Consider the following 25,507-nt stretch of genomic DNA (forward strand, 5'->3'; position numbering starts at 1 on the left):
AACCTAAATAGCAGCACAACTAATGTATAATGCACTCATTCCATTTTCACATGTTCCATCACGAGAAGTTGAAGGTGACTACGGTTTGGAGCTTACAAGACCGATTTAAAGGACTGTAAAGAAACCTTCCGCTTTGCACGCTAACCAACCAACCAACATCAAAATCCAAATTCGCTTTTTAAAGATTTAAAAAAAGAGCAAACCCGAATAAGTTCCTTAGCAGCACCTTAAATAAAACAACTTAAACAGCAGTAAAACTAATGTATAATGCACTCATTCCACTTTCACATGTTCCATCACGGGAAGTTGAAGGTTACCAACCACGGTTTAAAGCTTGCAAGACCGATTCAAAGGATTATAAATGACCCCTCCGCTTTGCACGCCCACCAACCAATTAATATCAAAATCCAAATTCGCTCTCTAAAGATTTAAGAAAAGAGCAAACCCGAATAAGTTCCTTAGCAGCACCTTAAATAAAACAACTTAAACAGCAGTAAAACTAATGTATAATGCACTCATTCCACTTTCACATGTTCCATCACGGGAAGTTGAAGGTTACCAACCACGGTTTAAAGCTTGCAAGACCGATTCAAAGGATTATAAATGACCCCTCCGCTTTGCACGCCTACCAACCAACTAATATCAAAATCCAAATTCGCTCTCTAAAGATTTAAGAAAAGAGCAAACCCGAATAAGTTCCTTAGCAGCACCTTAAATAAAACAACTTAAACAGCAGTAAAACTAATGTATAATGCACTCATTCCACTTCTATATGTTCCATCACGGGAAGTTGAAGGTTACCAACCACGGTTTAAAGCTTGCAAGACCGATTCAAAGGATTATAAATGACCCCTCCGCTTTGCACGCCCACCAACCAACTAATATCAAAATCCAAATTCGCCCTCCGAGGATTCACCCATCTCACGCGCGAGTAGTGCACAGAGGGAAGAGGCCGGCTGATATTACTGTCAGAACCCAGGATTGAGGATTTACGCTCGTATACATGTATGTATGTATGTATATAGCTATTCCTCGCTCGAGCTTCATACCCCTCCGTACGGTACCTACCCTATACAGGGAAGGTCGCATAGGGCGGCAGGGGCGCGCTCTCTCTCTCTCTCTATTTATATATATACCGATGACCTGCAAGTGAACAACGGCCCGCTAGAGGTCGTACTCTGTCAATCAGTACTTACTTACTGTACAACTTCTTCAACTTAAAACCCTAGGCGAGATGCCTAGACGCGCACGCCGAACTGGCGAATCGAGGGGTTCAGTCTCTTCGTGAAAAGAGAGGGAGAAAAGAAATAGGGATTCAAGGGTTGGAGTTGAATTGTAATGAGAAGCCTGTTGGAAACCCTCAAGGGGGGTGGGGGTGTTGATTTCGCCTGGGACGAGGTGAGATAACAACAACAACAACAACAACAACAAAGTAAAGCCCCTCCTGCCTCTCTTCCCCAATCCCAGTCGTCTACTTCCCCTGGCCCTGTCCCTTCCCCTTCCCTTTCTTCCCCCTCCCAATCTTCTCAGGCGGCAAGACAAGAGTACCCCCCTCAATCTCCCCCTTCTCCAGCACGCCCCCCTCCGCCGGCACATTCCCCTCCATCTCCCGGATCTTCCCCTCGGCACTGATACTGAAAAGCAGATCGCGGTTCGCCTCCACCAGCTCCCGATTCTCCTCCCGCACCTTCTCCATTTCCCGCTCTACCCCCTGCATCCGCATATTCACGTGTCCGATGCGCTCCATCAGTCCCTCACTCACCCTCTTCTCCTCCACCAGGCTCTTGCCGAGCCCGCGCGCAATCTCGCCGCTCTTCTCCGCCTTGCGCTTCTCCCGCGCGAGATCTTTCTCGAGGACCGTGACGACGTCTTGTTTCAGCATCTGGTTCTCGGCGCTGAGCGTGGCGAGTTGGGAGAGCGCTTCTTCGGCACGAGCAGAAGCAGACGCCGCAGCGGACGACGCCGCAGAGGCTTTCGCCACCGCTTTGCTTACCAGCTCTTCGAAGTAGACCCGTTGGCTTTCGAGCTGCGAGGTCAGGAGGTGCGTATACTCCATCCCGATCCTCTCCAGCTTCTCCCGCGGGACCATGTCCCCCTCGCCTCCATCGCCGCCCCGGCCCCCTCGGCTTCTCGATGGGAGCTCGATCACTTTGTCGCCTTTATCCCTGATCAAACGGTGGACCCATGTGTCGCCCGCATAGTCCCAGACATGCTGCGTCTCAATCTCCAACGCGAAGTTGTGGGCCGCCTCTTTCCAGTGTTCTTTTGCGTGCCCGCCTTTGTAGCGGCCGCAGCCGACGGCGCCGCAGATAAGACAGATCCAGAGGTCTTCGGTGCTGTCGCAGACCGAGCAGAGGGAGGCCTCGCCGCTGCCAAAGGGCGGGTTGTAAGGGTCTTGAGGGTAGGAAGCAGAATCTGACGAGGGAAAAGGGTTGGTATGGCGGCAGACGGGACAGCCGCTGCCGCGCCACTTTTGAAGACAGGCACAGTGGAATACGTGTTGGCAGAGGATGGTAAGAAGGCCGGTTGTGTCGTCCATCCGCTCCAGACATACTGGGCAGGTAGGAAGTTCGACCAAGTTCGGCGTTGGTGGTGGGAATGGCCTGAGTGAGGATGAAGGCGTTGAAGAGGGCGTAAACGGATCGTGAGAGAGCTCCGGGAAGCTGGTATTTGGAGTGGAGGAGGTATGCGTTCGGAAAGTAATGGACTTGATGAATGTGACATGGCAAGTCTCTGGCTTTGGCAACGTTAGCAAGGTTCACAAAGTAGACAAACAGCACCTCCAGTATCACATCCAGCGAACATACCTCCATGCTGTTGAAAACCTTCCCATCCCACTCTTTCTTCCACCTCCTCGCAACGCTCGCATCCCTAAACTTCATAAGCACCAAATACCGATTCATCCTCCCCGTCATCACCATTCGAAAGTGGCTAACCTCCTCCCGCGTCCTCTCCCCGACGAATCCCAAGAAATCATTCGTCGTCAGGTAGCTCGGCACAGCAGGAATACACAGCGTCGTGCAATCCTCCTCTCCCTCTCCCTCTCCCTCTCCCTCTCCCTCACCCCCTTCAACATCATACAGCTCCTCCCCACTGCCCAACGCCAGATCCCCATCTCGGTACAGATGCACCACTCCCCACCCCACTTCCGTATTCTTGACCCTGCTGCCCCCTACACTCTCGAACCTCGCCTTCGTGACCTTCCCCTGAGAGCCTACAGTCTCCTCCGGCGCAAGCCCAGCATTGATCCCATTGCCGACCGCGACCGCAGCAGAGCTGCTCTCGCCCCTCTTATGCTTCGGCTGCTCCAACATATCCAGACTCTCGACTCTCACGCGCCCGAAGCGCCAGTCTCTGACGGCCGTCTGCAGCCGCGCCTTGACGTGCTTCGGATTGGGCGGGGGGAACTCGAGGGGTTTCTCGGCCGCGATGGTGGTGTAAGCTTCACTTGTCGGGGAGCGGAGACGGGCTGCTCGCGCTCCGCAGTCGATTACCCCTACTCCTCCTCCCCTGGCTTCAGCGTCACTGGCCCTACTTCGTGCGTGTTCTTTCTGGCTGATGGTTCCTGACCCTGGTGTTCTGGTATGCTCCTCCTGAGCTGGCGCGTGTGAAGGCCAATGTTCCGTCTCGAAGATGTCGCTTTCTGGAGAGGGGACATGGACAGTTCTCGCACGCTCTTCTTCCTCATTCTTATCGCGCAGGAAAGGCGCGGAACTTAGACACGTGGATTCTGCCTCTGCTGCGATCGAAGGGTAAGGATAGAGCTCGAATTCAAGGTGGTAGAAAAAAGATGGCATTCTCTCACTGTAGGGCGTTGTTAATGTTCGAAGGGCTCATGGCGCATGCTTTATGAGATATTTTGGAGTACATTTGTAGAGGTTTCCGAAGGGCTTTTTAAAATTTCCTGAACATCTGAACCGTCCATTCACGAGACTGGCAAGCAAGGCGCGTTGATGGTTCATAACGTGCAGAAAAGGCGTGGTGGGGTACGAGGCCAGCCTTGCAACTGTGAGATGCCAGAAGTACTTGCTGGGAAAATCTAGCACCCAGCCGAAAACCCACCTTGACCGCATAGTTTGTAATACATTAAAAGTCACAGTCATTTTTTTTTCAGCGCAATAGAACAGGCCTAATAATTTAATTGGACTCATAGACCTAACTGCCCTCTGCACCTGCCAGTGGAGCCATGAATCTCATGCAGTTTCCGGAACGCCAGCGCAAACGCAAATCCAAAGAAACGAAACCTCTCTCTAGACGCTTATTGACCCCCACGAAGACGCAACACCAAATGAAGGGTCGACTCCTTTTGGATGTTGTAGTCGCTCAATGTACGGCCATCCTCCAATTGCTTACCAGCAAAAATCAATCGCTGTTGGTCGGGAGGGATACCCTCTTTGTCTTGAATCTTCGACTTGACGTTGTCAATCGTATCCGATGACTCAACCTCCAACGTAATGGTCTTGCCAGTCAGGGTCTTGACGAAGATCTGCATACCACCACGTAGACGGAGGACCAAGTGAAGAGTCGACTCCTTTTGGATGTTGTAGTCGCTCAATGTACGGCCGTCCTCTAATTGCTTACCAGCAAAAATAAGACGTTGTTGATCAGGTGGGATACCCTCCTTGTCTTGAATCTTCGACTTGACATTGTCGATGGTGTCCGATGACTCAACCTCGAGAGTGATTGTCTTCCCAGTCAGGGTCTTGACGAAGATCTGCATACCACCACGTAGACGAAGGACCAAGTGAAGAGTCGACTCCTTTTGGATGTTGTAGTCGCTCAATGTACGGCCGTCCTCTAATTGCTTACCAGCGAAAATAAGACGTTGTTGATCAGGTGGGATGCCCTCCTTGTCTTGAATCTTCGACTTGACATTGTCGATGGTGTCTGACGACTCGACTTCCAGAGTGATAGTCTTTCCTGTCAGGGTCTTGACGAAAATTTGCATACCACCACGGAGACGGAGCACCAAATGCAGGGTCGACTCCTTCTGAATGTTGTAATCGGAGAGAGTGCGGCCATCCTCGAGTTGCTTTCCAGCAAAGATCAGACGCTGCTGGTCAGGGGGAATGCCTTCCTTGTCCTGGATCTTGCTCTTCACATTGTCGATGGTATCGGAGGACTCAACCTCGAGGGTGATGGTCTTGCCGGTGAGGGTCTTGACGACTGCGGGGCTGTCAGCAGATGATGACAAAGCGGAGGGGCGAAGAGAGCAACTTACAAATTTGCATACCACCACGGAGGCGGAGGACGAGATGAAGGGTGGACTCCTTCTGGATGTTGTAATCGGAAAGGGTGCGACCATCCTCCAACTGCTTGCCCGCAAAGATCAGGCGTTGCTGGTCGGGAGGAATACCCTCTTTGTCCTGGATCTTGCTCTTAACGTTGTCGATAGTGTCGGACGACTCGACCTCGAGGGTGATGGTCTTGCCGGTGACTGCGCAGGTGTCAGAAGGCGTAGAAGGTGAAGTGGCGTGTTGAAGGTGCGAGGAGATGAGGGGAACTTACGGGTCTTGACGAAGATCTGCATGGCTGCGGGGATTCAGGTGCTTCTGTAGATGTGTCTGGAAAAGATCTATGGAGATGTTGGATGGAGTTGTCGAGTGGTTGAGAGTGGATGTGTGAGTGGAAAGGGGAGAGTGTTGGAGGGGGAGAGGGAGGGCGAGCTTATATTGAGGTCGGAGGTTGAAGACGGTCGGTCGGTCGTTGCCTCGTTAGCGTGGCACGCTAGTCAAAGCGCCCCGCTCAGCCTGGTTTTGGATGATTCACCTGGCGAGAGCGAGAGGGATCGAGAAACAGCTACGCCTCGCCACCCAAACTTATTTATCCATCTCATCGATTCATTGTCTACCCTTCCCTAGTGTTCTATCACCAATACCCTCGTCCATTCTGGCTGTATATTCCATTTTCCATCTTCCATCTCCCCCCCACCACACCATCCTTGGTGACGCCATTCGTCTTTGAATACCTCCCACTGTACCGACGACGTCTCATCCCCCGCACCCGCAGCGATACGGGTAGCAGCGGGGCAAGGCCGTTTTTAGCAAGCCGCGACTCCTACGTACGGTGTTCCCGTTCCCAGCCCGCAAGCCATCTTAACCTCCTGTCCTCTTCAACGCAAACGCTTCCAGCCTCAGCCTCAGCCTCGGCCTCGGCCTCGGCCCAGCCTATGCTCTCCGTGTCTCGGAAATTTCGACCTCACCTCTCGATTCGATACACTTTGATTATCTGCATCTGCATCTGCATCTGCATGATCCTAACAGAAGCATAGGTACCAGTAGTATCAATCAATAAATCAGTTGATCAATCATACTACATTCCCTACTTACTAACAAGTCTTGTTTGTTCACAACAGCCAAAAGAGGTTGCATACCTATCTATCTCCTTATCACCTTCACCGCGGCTGGCAGAATATATACATCTTCTGTACGTACAAGCACGGTGGCCGGAAGTCGCCGGCTTGCATGTTGACCGCGGACCCACCTGCTCTGCGTCATCAGCATCCCACCGGTTGGCGATTACGACACAGGACAAGCAATGCTCGAGCTGGAATAGGTACTGTAGTGCTCATGTAACCAAAATTGCAAAATTGAGCCGAGGCGATGCCGGCCTAGAACTTCAATCACGTGGATATGCGCAGATCCGAAGGGCCGGTGCTTCGGATATCAGTCAGGGACCGACAGCAAAGCTAGCTAGCTGGGTGAGTCTCGGGATGAGTGGCGAATGTGACCTTGTCGCGCAAGCATGGGCATATCGGTGTTTGATCACTGGTCTCATGACGGCAGGGCATTTATTTTAGCCTTCACACAATCGAGTTTGAGGAAAAGCCATGTCCCAAGTATCCAGGTAAGGCTTTTTTATTTGGACCGAGATCTATATCTGATAACGGTTCTGTCATTATCTGCAGGACCATACACTTCATGGTCTTTCCTGTAGTAAACGTCAAGCAATCTGGGCATCCCTCATTTGGACGGGAGCCGGCTATCCAGGACTTTCCAATACCCTCTCTGCCTGCTTGCTTAATCCTGAACGCTGCCTCCATAAGATAGAACATAAAGCCGTAAAAATTCATCAACGTAAAAATCCTTGATCTCGTGATCTTGAAAGACAATCATTTCGTACAGATCTGGACTAAAATAGGCAGATAACCATCATAACGGGTCGTTAATCCACAAAATCGTCATGATCGACGATCCCCCCCGCCCCCCCCCAAAAAAATCAGGTTAGCGCGAAGAGAAAGAATCAACGCCTTCGCTGTTGGCCGTCAATGGGTGGTGCGAACAAGTGAAAGTCTTTCCGAGCCTGGCCCAATAACAAAGGAAATAATCGTAAATACGTCGAGAAAATGGCCGGGGGGGGAGGCCCTCCATAAATAGCGTCGCTGCGTTTGTACAGTCGGGTACGCGAAATGGGTATAGAACGGTAATGGAAAAATGAAGACGACTAGTTGGCTCGGATAACCAGTTTTGAGAGGAATTTGTTGGATAAGCAGTCGAAATCTCTTCGGTCGAACTTGACATCGGGGCGAGTCTTAAGGTAGGATTCTATCTCCGTGTCAGTAAAAAGTCTACACCACTTTTGGTGAGGGGAAACTTACCATGCTTCGTGACGTGATCCTTCATTTCAGTCATTGCTTCACAGACAGCAACGTTATTGTTAAGGAGTTGTCCATGTCGTCTTGTATCCCACTCGGTGAAGGAAGGAAGCTTCTGTGAGATGGCGTGGAAGAGACCAACAATAACACCGACGGGGGTGGTTTCCATATCGCTGCAGAACTTGTTGACAACAGCTGCATCGGGAACTCGGTAATGGCAGTCGAATTGCATCTCCTCCCACACGGCAAGGAGGATGGAGGCAAGCATGAAGATTGTAGGCCAGTTCTTGAGTCTATCTCCGCTGTAGACGCTAGAGTATAACGAAGACAGCTCCTCGAGAATCTCCTTTTGAAGCTCACGCCACATGTCGGCAAGTGCGCACTTGATCTGGAAGTTGATCATGACCGGTGCAATGATCTTTCCGTTGTACCTGGACTCCTCATCTTCGATCAGACCATCCATCGGGTGCTCATCGCCACGCTGCTCGACCATGGTAACGTGTAGAGTAAGGTTGTAAGCCAGCACGAGCTTCAACGCCTTTCGGATGACAGGCACCTTCTCCTTCATGTAGTAGCGGTGCGCCGTCTTCAGAATCTCGGTGATGAATGGGGTACCCTCGAAGTAATCGTCAATGAACTCCTCGAACGGGCCATCGAGGTGCTTGTCAAGGTATTCAGACAACGCGTCCGTTGAGACGCCCTCAGAGCCGGCCGACATCCGCTCGGTGCGGGTATCGAACTCCAGAGGTTCGTCATGCTCCGTCTCGATCCAATCGACCGTAAAACAGCTGTCATCGCTGACGTATACCTCCCGAGCCATGATGGGAATGGCAAAGCCGTAACCGTGGGTGATCCAAATAAGCTCTTCCTTTTGAGCAAAGCCCTTGATGTTGTAGACAGACACGCCACGTCCCACGTGACGCTCGTAGTCCGCTCTCCAGTCTTTCATAAAGTACCCGATGTCCTTGATGTCGATACGCGTACAGGGAACCTGCCATAATCGGGCGTGCGAAGGTTGGCAACCGGCACATGGCTCTCCCTTGTCACAGGTCTTCTTCAAGAATTTGCATCTCAGACATGCCCGCAACTTTCTTATCTCACTTGCCTGTTTCCGTTGCTCGGGCAACAGCGGTCCGCGACGGCGTCCTACACGCTTTTCGGTATCCTTCTTCCCATTCGAGGTACGGCGGATGACAGGTTTTGTGGCTTTCGCAGTTGGACTCTTGCGCGGGGCCGAGTTTCTCCTTGCTGGCGGCGAAGAAGTTGAGGATGGTGATGTCCTACTCGACGGCGACATCCTGATCGGTACAGGGGCAACGACGGCGGCGGGGCTGACCATCTCGTGGTTGTGATGATGGGCCTCTCCGTGGTAGCAGTTGCGATGTTCGGCGGGGTTCATGTATGTTTCTGAGGCGGGCGAGTAGGGTGAGAATGAACAGGAGATGTCCTCAAAGCTACCGAACGACTCGATGGTGTGTCCGGTTCCATCTGATTGCGACGAGTCAGAGTGACTTCGAAGATGTAACGTTTGCCCCGGGTTGAAGATGGCCGCATTCTGTGCCTGCTGGTAGGCTTCGAAATTGGGGAAGTGATCCACGGTGGCCCACCCATTGTCACTGCTCGAACTTGGCATCGACATGACCTCCAGATACGTTCCCGTCGGCGAGAGGCTTCCCAAGCTCGCCCGCCCTGTACTCGGTAGCCCATCGTGAGTCCCAGCATAGCTCATCGCATTCTCGAGATCGTGCCAATTCGCCCACATGGCTGCTTGAGCCTCGACAGTCTGTGCCAATCCATTGAAGGGCGCCTCCATCTGTAAGCCGGGTTCGAAGTTCCCCTGGGTGGTAGTAGGCAGGTGGTGGTAGTCGAGTGGAGACGTCTGGAAGGGGGCCCCAAAGGTGCTGAATTGAGTTCCCATTAGCGAGTTGTCGGGAATATACTGGGGAAGGTGTTGCGGTTGCGGTTGCGGTTGCGGCTGCATAGGCCAGTCCGTGAGGAGGGAGGGCGAGTTATTGCTGTTATGGGCGGCCTGGGGGAACTGTTGCTGGGAGTTTTGAGTTGGGGAAGTCTCGCGCCTCTCGTCAGCAGCAGCTCCTGATGCCATGTCGAGAGGCATCGGCCAGCTCGGACGGGCCTCCATGGGCGTGGGAAACGGGTATCGGGGATCTCGAGGATCGTAGAAGTCTAACAGACCCTCTGGTGTGAAGTCGAGATTCGAGGTCATTGTTTTCGTGGGGGATCCGGTGTGTGTTTGTGATAGGAAGGTCAATAGTATTGTAAGAAGAGGGTTGGTGACACCGCTCTTTGAGGAAGAGGGAGTCCTCACGATGAAGACGGTGAGAGGACTGCTGTTCGTTGGGAGGTTAGGAAGAGCGGGGCCCTTGGGGGCTTTGGGGGCCTTGGGGGCGGGCCTTGGAGCGAGGTGGGTCCACACAAGGAGCGGTGAGGGGAGGCCGGAAGAAGGGCTTTTTGCCTCTGGTGGGTGGGAAGGGTGTGCCTTGGTGCCTTGGTGGGCCTGGTCTGAGCATCCCAGCCACTTGTCCACATTTTTCCCCATTTTTCCCCATTTTTCCACGCGAAGCCCGGATCAGGGGGGTGTGGGATTGGCCCAGAGGATGGCAGCGAAAGAGCCGACGGCATATGCGCGATGCATGGCAGCGGCAGGTGACCTTGACCCCAATCCAGGCCAAACTGCTTTCGGCGCGTGGCAGTCTAGAATAAACGCTCCTCCCCTTACCCCTTACCGTACAGAGAGATCCGTCCGTAATACGAGCGGTGGTACGGTACAGTACCTAGGTAGTAGGTAGTAGGTAGTAGGTACTACTAGTAAATGGGCGTCTGTGGCGGGGTACTATAGAATGAGGCGCCATCCTCCGCAGTCGAAGGATGTCTACTCCGTCCATATAGCAAGGAGTACCGGTATACGTAGTGACCATCATTCCTCCTAGCTGAAGACTAGGTAGTCAAGGTAGTCAAGAGATACAGTAGTAGGTACTACTAGGTACCGGTAGATTAATTCACAGCTGCGACAGCCGGACCCCCGCCACTCATGAACATCGAACGCGTTGCACCGGACCAAGAGATTAACCCCGCGGGGGAAATCAGGTGAGAGTCCCCAACCACGGAGTGAGGCCTTTCCGAGCCTTGAGAGAGAGCTGGTGGTCCTTACTCCGTACGTAAGTGTCCTTCAGATCCTCACGATCCGGCGGTGCACTTGCCCAATCCGACCTACCGCCGACACGCTCTCCCTACACCCCCCTACACCCCTACAGTAGCTCATCTACTCGAATCTTGAGACCCCTGCAAAGAGTCTGCCGAGCCGAGTGATGTGGAAACCAGCTGCAGCACCGGATGGGCTACACCACTAATGAATTCCTGCAGACCTCGCTTCCCGATGGAGTAAAGAGAGAGGGAGAGAGGTGGTAAGCGCGGCAAACATCGTGATCGCCTCTGCGTCCTTAGTGACCACTACCACCACCACCACCACCACCACCACCACCACCATCACCACGGCTTGAGAGGCAAGCCATATGTACGTACGAGTACGGAGGGGCTCGTTTCTCCCCAGACCAATTTTCAATTTTCAAGTCGCCAATCCGCTCCCTTGCTGATGTGCACTGCACTGCTCACTGCACGTCTCTCCTTCTGGCTCCACCAGCTTGCCATCTCCAAGCATAAGGGGGGTTTATCAAATCGATCCCCAATCTTAGCTGTTCTGACGGCGGGGCCACGGATCTTCTGTGCTGCACGACTGGTCGATGCTTTAGTCAAGCATCATACTGTTCGGAGTATGGCTGATGTTTTCGTGTCCCCCCCCCCCCCGCACAACCGTGGAGAAGACCCCGCTCTTCCCCCCTCAGTCCCACCAGCACCATCATTCTGAAGAGTGCCGTCACCGCATAGGATGGACACCAGCGGAACCACCATAGCACCGGGAATCAGATGGACTTTCACGAAGCCAGGCAACGGCGAGTAATGTTTCGAGATTGAGTCTGAGGCTAGAGTCAGAGGCAGCCGGGTGCTATGAAGATTCAATCTCATATCCTTTTCCGGCCGTAGAATCGCCGACATTAATCAAGGACTCGCATGTTTGCGCTGGCTTGACTCCTTACTAGTGATCTGAACTGGTTCTTCTGCAGCCGGTCAAGAACGAGATACATGGCGAGATTCGTGTACCGTAGTCGCCGAGGGCCGCAGCTAAACGGGTTCCATTGGACGAGGTGGACGCCGGCTGCAGGAAAACGGCGCATAGTGACATATTGCTTGCATGCGCCCGGCTTAGCTCATGCTTCCGTAATCTCCGGGGTCAGATTCGTGTGACTTGGTGGCCAACTGCCAAACCGTCATGTACTGTAACGTGAAGCAACCTCGTCCGTCGACTCTGGCCGAAAGCCTTTGGAGCTTTAGAGCTCGTTCGCATAGGTACTGGCTGCCCTAGTCGGTGTCCAGAAGTGACAGTAGGTAGGAGTTTGAGATTAGGCGCTGCTCACGGCAGACTGCATAGGCTGTTTGGCCGTGAGATTGCAAACATCCGCAGTTCGCGAGGAGATGCGCAGAAGACCTATCGTGTATCGTATTTGTATTTGAGGCTCCAAAGATGTATCTGTAGGATGTACCGTAGGGGAGGAGAGATAGATCATCCCCAGCTGTGGGAGTGGGGTCTGATGACAGATGTTGAGCACGAGGGGCACGTGCCGGTAGTACCTACCCTTATCTAGTTGTACATACGGAGTACCTGTCGGCCCGAGCTCATTGCGGGGTTACCGATAAGGATAAGGGAGGATCGAGTACCGGTACAAGCGAGGTGCTAATAAGCAAACTTGGTCCGGGTCGGCGTCCCTCGGTAAGATTTTTTTGACTTCCGATCTCCCGATCTCCCGATCTCCCGATCTTCCGATCTTCCGATCTTCCGATCTTCCGATCTCCCGATCCCCCGATTCCCATGCCCGTCGACAATCCGGAAAATGGAATTCGAGCCTCTCAGCGAATCAACGCCTCCCGCTCGGAAAGGAGCCTCACATGACATTCCTCGTCAAAGAAAGAAAACACCGCAAGGTCATCTTCACAAAGCGGAAGGCAAGGTCGCAAATGTCCTCTGCTCCATCGTTGCTACCTCTACCTCTACCTCTACCTCTACCTGTACTCTCCGGTGCCCAGCAGCAGACCACTCGCCAATCCGGATTCATCGTCGAGGGACCATCGCCATCTGATTCGGATTCGGATTTTGATATTGATTCTGTAGTGGTAGACCCAGTCGCGGAAGCCATGTCCATAAAGACAGCCCGTGCGACCATGGTCCCGGATATTTTCACCCAGCTTCCGCCATGCAGGGACCTTCACATCACAGAAAGCTCCCAAGTGCAGGACGAGACGGTGCAAGAGGTCCTTCCTTTCCTGTCAGGGCAGAACTCGGATGTGGAAACCAACGAGCACGGGGTACCACGACTCGCCCGAGACCGTCACATTAGTTTTCTTCATAAGAGCCTGGGAAGGCTACCTTCTGGCTATGTTGCCGCCGATGCCAGCCGGCCTTGGATGTTCTACTGGGCTCTTAACGGCCTAGCCACGCTCGGAGAAGATGTATCAGAATACAGACAGAGAGTCATCAATACCGTGAGGCCAATTCAGAATGCAACCGGTGGTTTTGGTGGCGGCAATGGGCAAATGTCGCATCTTGCCCCCACATACGCGATCCTCCTATCCTTGGCCATTGTGGGGGAATCCGAGTCTATGGAACTTATTGACAGGAAGAGCATGTGGAAGTGGCTCAGTATTTTGAAACAACCTAGTGGAGGCTTCCAAATGTCGGTTGGTGGCGAGGAGGATGTTCGGTAAGTGCTTGCTTGCTTGTCATGGGGAACGTGGAATCTGAATATTGATCTGATCGGCCTTAGAGGAGCATACATTGCTGCCGTGATCATTGTCCTGCTCGACTTGCCGCTAGAACTGCACCCTGACTCTCCTGCATGGACGAAGGATGGGGCCACTCTTCTTACAGGTCTCCCGGAATGGATCTCAAGATGTACGTTCTCTTCAGTGGAAATAAATGGTGATGGATGGTCCGTATTGATAGCCACAGGTCAAACCTTTGAGGGGGGCATGTCGGCCCGGCCAGACGTGGAAGCCCATGGAGCTTATGCGTTCTGTGCTCTGGCTTGCCTTAGCATCCTCGGTGATCCTCAAGACATCATACCCAAGTAAACTATTCCAATCGCTCGTCCATGTGTGTACTCACAGATTCGTAGATACTTAGATGTACCCTTGTTGATCTCGTGGCTTTCTGCACGTCAATACGCACCCGATAGCGGCTTCTCCGGCAGAACGAATAAGCTAGTCGATGGTTGCTACAGCCACTGGGTTGGAGGATGCTGGCCTCTTCTCGAGGCATGTCTCAACGGCAATGCTTCGAATCCAGAGTCCCGACTTGTTTCAATCACAAGTGATGGGAAGCTATTCAGCAGAGAAGGGCTGATCAGGTATATTCTGTGTTGCTGCCAAGATCAAACAAAAAGGGGAGGATTGAGAGACAAACCAAGCCAGTGAGTGATACCCACCCTAATAGAAGGACCTATTCTAACATCCAATCCCAGCTCATCGGACTCGTACCATACTTGCTATGTTCTTGCCGGCCTTACATCTGCGCAGAACAACTGGTACTTCGATGCCTCAGCATCTGGATCTAGCGGTTTTCTCTCCTCGGCTTTCCAGTGGACCTCCGAGCCGATCATCGACGATTGCCAAATCTTTGACGAGGAAGATAGGATCGGAACTCTTCATCCCGTGTTCGTCATACCTCAAGGTACCGCGGAAGAGATGAGAGCTTATTTCACCTCGAGAGGAGGCTTCTAGAGTACTACCTCAACGGTGCTGGCTGCATTCAGCTTTCGATACGGTGGTGTAAGACATTGATGCATGAACTGAGCGGTTCGGATTTTCAAAGCACGTGCATGATATCAGGATAGAGATCGATACGAAATTAGAATGGGAGGTAACCACAGGGCTTGGTTTGTGCGGACTTGGAGAGGTCGACAGGACAGGATAAGATAGCAAGGAGCAACTTCCTTGGTCATCTTTTGTGCGCTTCACATTCTTTCTGGGGCCTGATTCAGGTAGTAAACTGTTTTATTTTCACTGGCATCGATGGAAAGCGTTGTTGGGATTACTCCCAACCTGCTACCAATCTACTTCATACTTCAATTTCGTCATCTTACCATTCAGTGAAATCTCATTTGGTATCTTCTGATAGTCGTTGGCAAATTTACGAATCGCTCATGATAGCAGCTACCGTACTGTCTGGTCACCGATGGAGGTATTTGATTACGGAAAGGGTTGGACTGTGGATCCATGCAATCGGGCAGTCCGAAACGTGATCTTGACATGGTTGAGTGCGAAGATTAGCCTACCTGATATGCAAATGCAAGACACAAGTGATGGGTCAGATATACTCTGTACGCCGTGCAACGGTTCGCTGACGAGACATCGAGCGCGGTTCCCCTGTCTTCCAGAATCAAGTGTTGATCAATTCTGTGCTTTTGCGTTGTAGCAATGCCCTGGGGCGCCCCGGATTTGTGTGGCTTGTAGGTAGTCAAGTATCATGGGCCGTTGGGCGGTTCGAGCTTCCTGATAGCCACCCCGTTCGTCATTAATCCTCCACACTCTTTTACAGAGTATTCCCCTAACGGCGACGGCCCGCGCAAATATACGCATATTCGCCTCAAAACTCGAGACGTGATCACGACCCTGAGCCCAGGTAGCTCGGCCTCTCGAGATTCCAGTGCTATCGCGTTGGCTTTCCTTTGTCCCGCAAGCTTGCATCGTCGTTGCTGCAGAGAAATATACTCGGCGCCGCTCCACGAATCGCGCCCCTTGTCTGCTGCCAGGCGATGGAGACCAGCAACAACAGCCGACGCTCGCTCGTTGTCTTGCAAATTCCCGCCGACGATAAGACGATGCACCAGTACCGGTACCGGTACCGGTACCGGTGCCGCTACCAGCACCAGTATTCGTCCCAGACAAGATGTACCATGGCCCAAAGTAAGCTCGCTACGCTGAGCTCCCCAGGAATACAGTAACACCCTCTATGTTGGGATAGCCGGCATCGGCAACTATTCAGATTCAGGTGCGTGATCTCCGTTCCGACCTCACGGGAAAGCCTTTGCTGGGATTTCAACCCCAGAGCTGCTTTGCTCCGTACGGAGTAAGGAGGGCAGAGACGTCTTCGGCGGCCGTGGACCGAACAGGTATTCATTCGTACTAGGCACAGCTCCCGAGTCCTCGACCGTGTCCCTTTTCCAATATTCGCGGCATATGGCCTTACCACTTAAGACCTCCAGCGCAATGCCAGCTCATCGTACATGCGATCAAGAACCTTGCACTCGGCTAGTCATCGGTCTGGCTCAGTTGTCTCGCGCTATCTTGCCCTTCCTACTTGCCCGAGGGACTGACGGTACAGCGAGAACTCTGAACAGTCCAGCCACTGTTCATGCATCGAGCGCTTCACCGACTTCGTGTCAAGTCCTACTCCACTCATTCCGGTCCAACACGGCGACAACGATACTGCGGGGCAGAGGAACCACTACAGATGCTGTGCTTGAGCCAGTCCAGAGCTTTCAAAATCTGCTTCTACCAGTCTCTGATCTTCCACTTGATGTATCATCTCTGGGAGACTGAGACTGATGGTTTGGTGCTCGTCGAGGCCAGTGCGCCAGCTTGTCGGATCTCTATGGCACCGCAGCATTCCCCAGCAAAAATCAAATCTTGAGAATTATGGTACTCTGATGGAGCCAAGCTCGGATCTCGATTCCTCTTGCTGCAAAAGCTTGCAAATCTTGCCCCAAGTTCTACACTGTATGTATGAGATAGGTGTTGGGCCTCTTGCCACCACCGCTGGCTGCATCGACCAGAAGTAGCTGCAGACCAACCTGGAAAGGACGAATTGATACCTCTGACCCCTCAGAGATCATCGCCTAGCATGCGTTCCCATGTTGCGGTGGAGTCGCCTAATCTCCGAACGAGTTATTAATTGGCAACGACCTACGCCAGCACTTCGATATGGGTCGCATTTTAAAGAGCCGCATCATGACTTGCATTTGTTCAACTCTTCGTCCTATCTCAACAGCGCCTGAAATTCTTTACGGGAATCCAATCCATAATCCTTGTCAGCCGCTAACCGTAGGCTCTGCAATAAATCACACATGTCTCGCCTTCGATGGACGAAAGACCTGCACAAACCCCCCTAGACAACCACTCAACCTGTCAGCCTTACTCTTTCAACATCACGACGCTGGCCATACAACACCCTCCGCAGCTACATTCCATTGACGGCGTGCATTTTTCCCTGTATTCAGCGGGTTGGGCTCAATTGCATCTACAACATCGTAACATCTTGCGCACTCGGCTCATCGACATCCTGGTATCAGAAGAACCTTTCTCCCACACTAGCTCACCATAACCGAGATCTGTTCCTGCTCCAGGATCTTGTAAGACTGCGATCACCGTCAACTGAAAGTTACAATGGGTGGCTTCTATATGGCATACCTAGAGAGTAAGTCGATCCGCAACTTCGGGAATATTTCCCCGATTCTTTAGGTCTTGTCCTCCGATCCCCCTCTCGTTTCTCGTGTCTCCAAAATCCTGCTAGAAAGAGGCCCCATTCCAACCATCAGTCATGCTGGCCCTCTGAGCCACTCTGCTCTTAGGCTGGCGAGGTGGCCTCACTGCCCAATCTTGCAAGATGCCGGAATTTCTACCTGCCCATCGTCGTTTTACCTCTCCATACCTCTCCTTTCGGGACTACAACTCTGTACCCCAAAATTCACCCCAATAGCCACCACTTACATGCCTTATAGGTCTGTGCCGTCGCCGCGGATGGCGTGATCCCCTGTACGAGACGTACAGGAGTTCAGCGGGTTTCACTTGCCTGGTCCTCGTGAATGGTCGAGAATACCAGACGGACCTGGCATACGAATCCGATGGGCTGGCTCAGGAGAATGCGGCAATGCGGGCATTCATGGTCTGCAGGAACTTCTCTGTGAACGGAGGTATGCTGGCTCGAAATGGTGTGGTCCAGGGGCTGCCTGCGAATGAAAGTAATGGCAGGCAGAGGAGAAGCCGGGGCGGTCGAAGTCATTCTGTCAACCTGAGCAGCAGCAGTTCCACAACGTCATCAGAGTAGAGGACTCGACTGATACGTCCTTTCGAACACGCAGGCTGGATATCTCAGTCCCTGGTATCCTGACCAGGGCCAACCGATGAGCGCGACAAACGAAGCAACGAATCACGACCAAGACAAAAAAACGGCGACGACGCTCACAGGATTCTGCCTGTCGATTCTACTACTCGACTCTAATGACGACTAACGATGATGGCGAACGATTCTCTTTCTACATTTCGACCAAGATATGCCAGCGGCATGGGGAAAACAGTACCTGTCGTAGGAGACCCAGAGGCAACTCAATCACTGTCCTTACGGAGGCTTTTTACGTGGTTTATTGCGCTTGCAAACCTGGGGTGTTTGGGACAGCAATCGCGGCTGTAGGGGGACCTTTCATTGCTCGTATTTGACGCATTTAGCAAGCGTGGTGGTAACTAGCGTTGCTTTCATTTTCAGACGACTTCTCATGGGTTTCTTTTTCTCTGGAAGGCCTAAGGGGATTTGGGGTGGGGTTTTTCCATTCGGCAAGATGGATATGGCGAAGTTATGATGAACGAACGACATGACGAAAAAGCAAAATAACAGTATCTCTGAGGTGCCCCTGAGATACTTATTTCATATTCTTAAGATCCCTCTGATACATGTGTTCCCGTGCCCACTGTGATGTGCAATGGTTGTGTGAAGGTTTCCGGGGGGAGGCGAACCTGCCGCTGTATCCAATAGTGGCAATCTCCCAAGCTTACATCCACTTTCTCCATCAACGCTCGTGATGGAATCCTGAGAACGTACGCAAAGGTAAGATTTTCGTTCTAGCAGCAGTGTCATCGATGACCTGGGCACTCTCACCCACGCCACTGTCGAGAAGAAGAGGCCTGACAAATGTACTGGAGCCAGTACTACTCGAACGTTCTGTATATGTTAGAAGCAATGGGAGTCGAGTGACGTGGAGTGCCGTCTGTTGCTAGCCTCGACTGCCCCTTGGAATCTCTTCAATATCAAATCTCTCCCCAAAAAAAACAGGGACTACACTTAACATGGGGAAAACGCGACTCGTTACGCTCAATCGAGTCAAAATTTGAAGCCAGCCAAAGAGGGCTGACACAGTATACAGCGCAGCCTCGCCCGTGAAATTACCTGGCTCAGCTCCATTAATAAATCAGTATACCCTTCCATACCTCTTGCAGCTCCTTCAATTTAAAAAGGGGTTCTAATTGCGTAGTGGGCAATGCTAAGCGAGGTGTCTGGAACGGCCTCTGAGACCAAGTGTCCTCCTCTCCATTCTTTTTCTCAACCATTCGACACTTTTACTTCAGCACTATCACCACCGCATACCTGTTCTACACTCGACGCCATTCAGGTAGCAACTATTCACTGGATTGCATCTGCGGGAGAAGCACTTGTGGTCAAAGCCGGTCGATCCTTGTCGCGCAATAAACTTTCAACGTCTAAGCTCGACTGACTGGGGTACTGCTTTCTTGCCCTTGGGAATCACCCACACCATACATCTGCGCGACCACAACCTCCACTTCACAAAACTTACTCACTCACGATGAAGGGTAAGTGTCGCAGGAGGATCTCTCCAATCTGGAACAATTACTAATTCCTCTGTGAAGCTCTTATCCTTGTCGGTGGCTTTGGCACCCGTCTGCGCCCTCTCGTACGTTCCTCCCGACATCAATCTCAATTGTTGAAACCTCGAGTCCAAAATCCTCTCCGCAGACTTCAGAAATCCTATCATACCTCCAACTGTTGACGGAAATGTAGACCCTCACTCTCCCTAAGCCTTTGGTCGAGTTTGGCAACAAGCCCATGATCCTGCATCAAGTTGAAGCTCTAGCAGCTGCTGGTGTCACAGATATCGTACTTGCTGTCAATTACCGTCCAGAGGTAATGGAGAAGCACTTGGCAGAAGTGAGTAACGCAATATTACCCTGTATAAATCGCACTTACTGATGGTTTGCGCCGATAGTACGAGGCGAAGTTCAACGTCAAAATCACTTTCTCTATCGAGTCGGAACCCCTTGGTACTGCTGGCCCCCTCAAGCTCGCAGAAGCAATCCTCGGAAAGGACGACGCTCCCTTCTTCGTCCTCAACTCCGACGTTATCTGCGACTACCCTTTCGCGAATCTCGCTGCTTTCCATAAGGCTCATGGAGATGAAGGCACGATTGTAGTCACCAAGGTCGACGAGCCCTCAAAGTACGGTGTTGTCGTCCACAAGCCCAACCACGCCTCGCGGATTGACCGATTCGTCGAGAAGCCAGTCGAGTTCGTGGGCAACCGCATCAACGCTGGTATCTACATCTTGAATCCAAGTGTCCTCAAGCGCATCGACCTGCGCCCTACATCCATCGAGCAAGAGACCTTCCCAGCCATCTGCAGCGACGGACAACTGCACTCGTTCGACTTGGAGGGCTTCTGGATGGACGTTGGACAACCTAAGGATTTCCTCTCAGGGACCTGCCTCTACCTTACTTCTCTCACTAAGAAGGGTTCTAAGCTCCTTGCCCCCTCTTCCCTTCCTTACGTCCACGGCGGTAACGTCCTGATCGACCCCTCCGCAAAGATCGGCAAGAACTGCAGGATCGGGCCCAACGTCACAATTGGGCCAGATGCCGTTATTGGTGATGGTGTCCGTCTACAACGCTGCGTTATCCTTGCCGGATCCAAGATCAAGGATCACGCTTGGGTCAAGAGCACCATTGTCGGCTGGAACTCCACCGTAGGCAAGTGGGCGCGCTTGGAGAACGTCAGTGTCCTCGGAGACGATGTCACCATCGGCGATGAGATCTACGTTAACGGAGGAAGTATTCTGCCTCACAAGAGCATCAAAGTCAACGTTGATGTGCCCGCAATCATCATGTAACAACACCCACATCACAAGACAAATATTGTGAACTTTCAGTATCCGGGCAGGAATCTATCAAGATCATTCCGGCTTTTCAATCAGCCTTTTGGTATGACACCTTTGTTTTTGTGTACTGCCAGGCATTGTACAACAGTTGATTCTTCTCCCCTCCTCTTTATTTCATTTCATTGGACGCAAGAAGTGAGAACGCAGTCAGTTCTTGATGGGATATATTTGATATGGTTTTGATTGCATGCGCTGGCGTCTAGTGGCTGTTGCACGCAAAATTTGTCCTAGAACGCAGAGAAAAGGGAACGGGATAAAGCTTTTTGCTTGAGAAGGGGAAGGAGGCTTCTTCAGCGGGAAACTGGGCTCGTGCTTTTTCATGGCGGCGATGATTGGGATATGTCGTTGAGGCATAGTAATCCTAGATAGTTGATCATTTGAAAAAATGCTTTGCTTCTCATTCGATACGGCTTTTGGGGAATCGGGAAGGTCAGCGGCGTTCAAGTGACGAAGGCCTTCGGGTGAGAGAAGAGTGTGCGAGGGAAAGATGGGTAGTGTCTAGCCTTTACAGCTAATTTTTTGAAAGTTAAAACCCATCGAGGTGTTCGTCGTCGTCGTCGTCCTCTGGGCATCTCGCTATCTTCAATCTGTATATCCTCTTGGCTGATGACATACTCTGCTACTTACAAAATTGACAGATCCGAGGGTTAAGATTTCGGGCATTTCGGCAAGCAAAACCGGATTCCTGGTCACAGTAAGCTTTTGCCCTGCATGAAATGATGAAGAACCGATCGATCACGCTTAAGCCTCGACTTCGAAACGCTACAGTCTCGGCATAGAAGCCACACGAAGTAGAGCCATAGGGTAAGCTTCAGCCGGAATGTCCTGTCACTCCTGGGAAGATAGGTAATTTAAAAAAAAAAAAAAAAAAAAAAAAAAAAAAAAAAACCGATTTGATGAATCTTGCCTCCCGTCTCAGCCCGGGAGCCTCTCTCTCTATCTCTCGTTGAAAGCGAGGCAAGCGGTGTCTCCTCGCCTACGAGATGATGGAGCCGCTAAGGGAAATCCTCTACTTCGTACGGAGACTGGAAAGAAATCACGTCTTGACCGGATCTTTCGGAGTCAGTACTTGCTTACTTGCTCGGTCGTCCGCACTTCTGCTTCTGCTTCTGCTTCTCAAGGATACAGATTTTCTGTATTCTTGGCACGAGCACGAGCACGAGCACGGTCCGGTATTTGATCAATTGGGTCGGGCCCACAAGGGCTCTTCTCACTTGAGGGCTCTTTGCAAGTGAGAAGAGCTCGACGCCATTCTACGGAGTGTCTTTCACCTTTTTTTGGGGGGGGGGGGGGGGGGGGGGGGGGGCAAGGATTCGCACTTCGTTCTCGTGTCTGTTCTTTATTACCTCTTAGTCGTGTGTCGTCGTTTTCGTCCCATTGAAAGGCTACCTAGGCCCCTGGAGTCAGGGCATCTAGGTACGGTAGCCCTGACTGTCACAAACTTCTCTGCTGCTTATTAATGGAATTCTCGCAGTTGGCGAGTCTTTTGAGAAAATGAGATGATGTGTAAGTCTTGGTTCTATGTTTCTACGCTTTACTTTCTGTTTCAAGGCTTGGTCTGCACTTTCATTCTTGGATTCTTCCGTGAAGGCTCTAGGTGTCCCTTTTTTTTGTTCCCCTTTTTCTTTTCAATCTCCGGCTTCCCCCTTTTCTTTCTTCGTATTTTATCTATACTCTCGTTTTACAACTTGGAGGAAAACTAAACGACAGGAACTGTGCTGTAGTTTTACTGTCTCTGGCTGTGTTGGTATACAAATACTTTATTCGATTCTATCCTTGATTGCCATGTCTATCCCTCATCCTCTTCGCGCGTACAACGCATCAGGTCTGTCGTCTCTGGAAAGCAGTAGCTCAGTCGGGCCACCAGGTCCTTTCCACAACCCGTTCCCGGCTCGGCGAGCAAGAAGCGAAGAGTTTGTCAAAGGGCTGAATATACCAATACCTTAGTCTTCGCAGACTTCAAATCTCTTCGAAACTCCTCGAGGGAGCCCTAGGCCTTGTCGATCGATACTTACACTGTTTCGCGTTATCAGAAAGGAAAGCAAGGTTTTCTCTGATATGTCAGCATACCCTTTGGAAAAGAACCTCGCAGACCCCCCGTATCGTGTTTTTCACAATTGCGAGGAAGAAACAGCTTTGTCTATAATGTATCTCATGCTGGACTGTTCCCACCACTCTCCAGAAATACTTACTTTCCAGCATTGAAAGAAATGGCTACTATTAGTCCTTCACGCCTTTTGATAGTAGCTTTTGTAACACAGGCCTAGGATCTTAAGGTTAGCCTGTCGTTTGTCAGTCTTACAGTTGCTGTGTACATGGTGGGCCAGTCTATGGGCCCAGTATTCGGGGGTATCATCTCATAATACCTCGGATACCACGCTATTTCTAAGTTTCTCTCCGGCCTGGGAGCTTTTACCCTCCTGCTCATTGTGGCTCTCCTCCCCGAGAATATTTGCAGAATCGTAGGAAAACGGCATACTCCGCCTCAGTTCTATCCACAGACCCGTCATATACAGTTACAAGGAGCCATATCCCTCAGAAAAGTTTCGAGATGTACCGGCTCGCAAGAATGTCACTGCCTCGAGCATCGTGGCACCCCTTAAATTACTCTTCGCAAAGGACGTCTTTATCACCCTGTTCGTCTGTTCTACTTTTTATACTGTGAAGATACGACTATGAGAAAGTGGAAGCGCAATACCGCAACGAGCATGATATCGATGCCGACGCACCCCTTAACAAGAAAGAACTCGTCGTCGACTCTGCTGTCGAGAAGTATAGGCTGATGAAACATCTGGTGGATCATCCTCCTCTTCATCGCCGCCACTGCGTCCTGCGGGTATTAGCTACAGCTGAAAATCATCGCCGTCCCAGCTCTCAGCCTCCAGTTCTTCATCGCGTATACAGCGACCGCTGGGTTTTCGCTGAACAGCGAGCGGACTGGCCGTTGATCTCTTTCCCGGGGCTTCGGCCTCGGCTACTACGGTTGACAAGTTGATGCGCTGTTCCGTCGGTGCTGCGGGCGTTGCTTTTGTGCAGAGCATCATTGATGGGATGCCGAGGCGCGACCCCTTGTGACGTTTGCGCGTAACCGTACCACTGCGGCTCTGAGCCCACTTCTTGTGGTAGAATGGTTGTTATTGTTGTTGCATTTATTAACGTCTGGCGGACTATAAGCGTAGCATGCACTCTTCTTCTTCTTCGGACCTCTTAAGGGGTACGGAGACGTGCAAAGCTAAGGGCTTATATATAATCCGATATTTCAATCTTTTAAGCGCTAAACTCTTGCGCAGCTATAATGTTCTTTTTAAGTCGACCTATTATCACCTTATAATACCCAGAATGCAATTCAAACGAGTGTCGAAACGAGGAAGTACTTTTTTCTTTTACGGGCGGGATAGAAAATACGAAAAAAAAAACCCCTCCCCCCTTAGTCAGAGTCCAAACCCCGATAATTTTTTCTCAACTCTAACAAAGCTCGGCGGAGCTTTCTTTCGATAAGTCCGATAAAAATGTCGAGCCTTTTATCCGATCAAGTCGAGCAACAATTTGCTCGGTGGAGCTTTAACGCGTATATAAATCCGAAAATCCCTAAAAAATACCCTTTCGACGAGCTCTCCTTATCTCAATTCCTTTTTTTTTTTTCGCTCTATCGTCGTCGAAATCGCGAGATAAAAGGTCACTTCTTTTATCACACTCGCGGATCCAAAGCCCTTTTAAAGAGTCTGGGCTGCGTATTTTATCTTTCTTCGTAGTGTCGTACCGGTCCGAGTATATATATTTCCGTAGTAGTCGTTTGAAAGACCTAGCTAGCAAAGGAAGCGACGCGTAAGCTGGCCAACTATATAGTATCGAGGTAGAACGTGTACAGCATAGCCGTACGCTGTGGTGTCTTTTGATCCGATGGCCGAGTAGCGCGAGTTCTATCCGCACACGTGACAGTTGGCCTTAGAAGAACCCTCTGACAAATTGCGGAAGACGTTTCACTGCAACAGTTTATCGTGCGGTAAATAGGGTTATAATACTTGAAACTGCAACATGCATTACAGGTCTGCTTTTGCATAATGGTTAAGAGCTCAATACGCTTTTATGAGCTAGTCGTTTAATATTGGACCAGCTCCAAATCGACTTGGAGGCGGATTCCGCAAGTGTCATCGTTTTTACGTCAGAATTCTGCATTTCGGGACATTCCGCAGGACCGTCAATGACTCTAAACCTCGCCTTGGAAAGTCTCACCAACATAAAAGAAAATACCTAAGAGCTACTCAAGGTCGGACAAGTGATCCTTGAGGGAAGGAGCGAATTCCTCGAATGGATTTCCGGCTACACCAACCTGGTCAAATCCCTGAAGATGGAGAAGTACGCTATGCCACGGACCAGCCTAAAAGAAGAGATCAAAGAGTATCATATATTCTCCAAGGCGGAGTACGACGCATCCATAGCTGAGTAGAAAGTCACTAGCGCCAAATACAATCAAATCAAGAGCTGGATCAGACAAATAATTAGGAGCTCTATCCTCTAAGAAGCTATCTTTACCGCTACCGAGAAAAACAATACCTCTGTTGGTTCATCAATACCGACCGGTGCCGGTCAGTGTGAGTGGAGGTCAGCCAGGGTCGGAATGTACCTGGCTCGCTTAGCGAGCCAAGGTTCTAAGGACCCCAACTTGAGCGTAAACGTTATTATACGATTAGCTGGCTGGACCTCTTCTAACTAGATAAGTAGAGCTCGATTCCCTGATTCTTAGGGAGTAGACAGAAATCAGATACCATTTCTTACCCGAAGAGTTGCAATTGCAAGAGACTACGTGCGTTGCACGCTAGTAATGAGAACGTTCGCTACCGGCGAA

The 25,507-nt window shown here is 51.2% G+C and overlaps 6 protein-coding genes across 6 annotated transcripts; 3 read left to right on the top strand and 3 right to left on the bottom strand.

Annotated features, from left to right (window-relative positions):
* Window positions 1-1,471: 1,471 nt before the first annotated feature.
* Window positions 1,472-3,797, bottom strand: L3040_004345 (uncharacterized protein; the record flags this gene model as incomplete). Its single annotated transcript, XM_007288875.2, has 2 exons — window positions 1,472-2,737; window positions 2,808-3,797. 2 exons carry the CDS (start codon window positions 3,795-3,797, stop codon window positions 1,472-1,474), a joined length of 2,256 nt encoding a protein of 751 aa, XP_007288937.2.
* Window positions 3,798-5,046: 1,249 nt separating this feature from the next.
* On the bottom strand, window positions 5,047-5,530 carry L3040_004346 (uncharacterized protein; the record flags this gene model as incomplete). The annotated part of the gene is made up of 4 exons (XM_066154663.1): window positions 5,047-5,053; window positions 5,124-5,166; window positions 5,222-5,437; window positions 5,509-5,530. The coding sequence occupies 4 exons, from the start codon at window positions 5,528-5,530 to the stop codon at window positions 5,047-5,049; spliced, it is 288 nt and encodes a 95-aa protein (XP_066011942.1).
* Window positions 5,531-7,443: 1,913 nt separating this feature from the next.
* Window positions 7,444-10,151, bottom strand: L3040_004347 (uncharacterized protein; the record flags this gene model as incomplete). The annotated part of the gene is made up of 2 exons (XM_007288873.2): window positions 7,444-7,544; window positions 7,598-10,151. 2 exons carry the CDS (start codon window positions 10,149-10,151, stop codon window positions 7,444-7,446), a joined length of 2,655 nt encoding a protein of 884 aa, XP_007288935.2.
* Window positions 10,152-12,859: 2,708 nt separating this feature from the next.
* Window positions 12,860-14,443, top strand: L3040_004348 (uncharacterized protein; the record flags this gene model as incomplete). The annotated part of the gene is made up of 5 exons (XM_007288872.2): window positions 12,860-13,425; window positions 13,489-13,616; window positions 13,674-13,791; window positions 13,840-14,133; window positions 14,185-14,443. 5 exons carry the CDS (start codon window positions 12,860-12,862, stop codon window positions 14,441-14,443), a joined length of 1,365 nt encoding a protein of 454 aa, XP_007288934.2.
* A 2,664-nt stretch (window positions 14,444-17,107) lies between these two features.
* Window positions 17,108-17,831, top strand: L3040_004349 (uncharacterized protein; the record flags this gene model as incomplete). The annotated part of the gene is made up of 3 exons (XM_007288871.2): window positions 17,108-17,138; window positions 17,443-17,634; window positions 17,803-17,831. The coding sequence occupies 3 exons, from the start codon at window positions 17,108-17,110 to the stop codon at window positions 17,829-17,831; spliced, it is 252 nt and encodes an 83-aa protein (XP_007288933.2).
* Window positions 17,832-19,296: 1,465 nt separating this feature from the next.
* L3040_004350 (uncharacterized protein) lies at window positions 19,297-20,613 on the top strand (the record flags this gene model as incomplete). Its single annotated transcript, XM_007288870.2, has 4 exons — window positions 19,297-19,303; window positions 19,361-19,404; window positions 19,512-19,658; window positions 19,717-20,613. The coding sequence occupies 4 exons, from the start codon at window positions 19,297-19,299 to the stop codon at window positions 20,611-20,613; spliced, it is 1,095 nt and encodes a 364-aa protein (XP_007288932.1).
* Window positions 20,614-25,507: the final 4,894 nt, after the last annotated feature.

Source organism: Drepanopeziza brunnea, assembly GCF_022702325.1.
Source record: "Drepanopeziza brunnea f. sp. 'multigermtubi' strain 214-2 chromosome Unknown ctg6, whole genome shotgun sequence".
NCBI classification, from domain to species: domain Eukaryota; kingdom Fungi; phylum Ascomycota; class Leotiomycetes; order Helotiales; family Drepanopezizaceae; genus Drepanopeziza; species Drepanopeziza brunnea.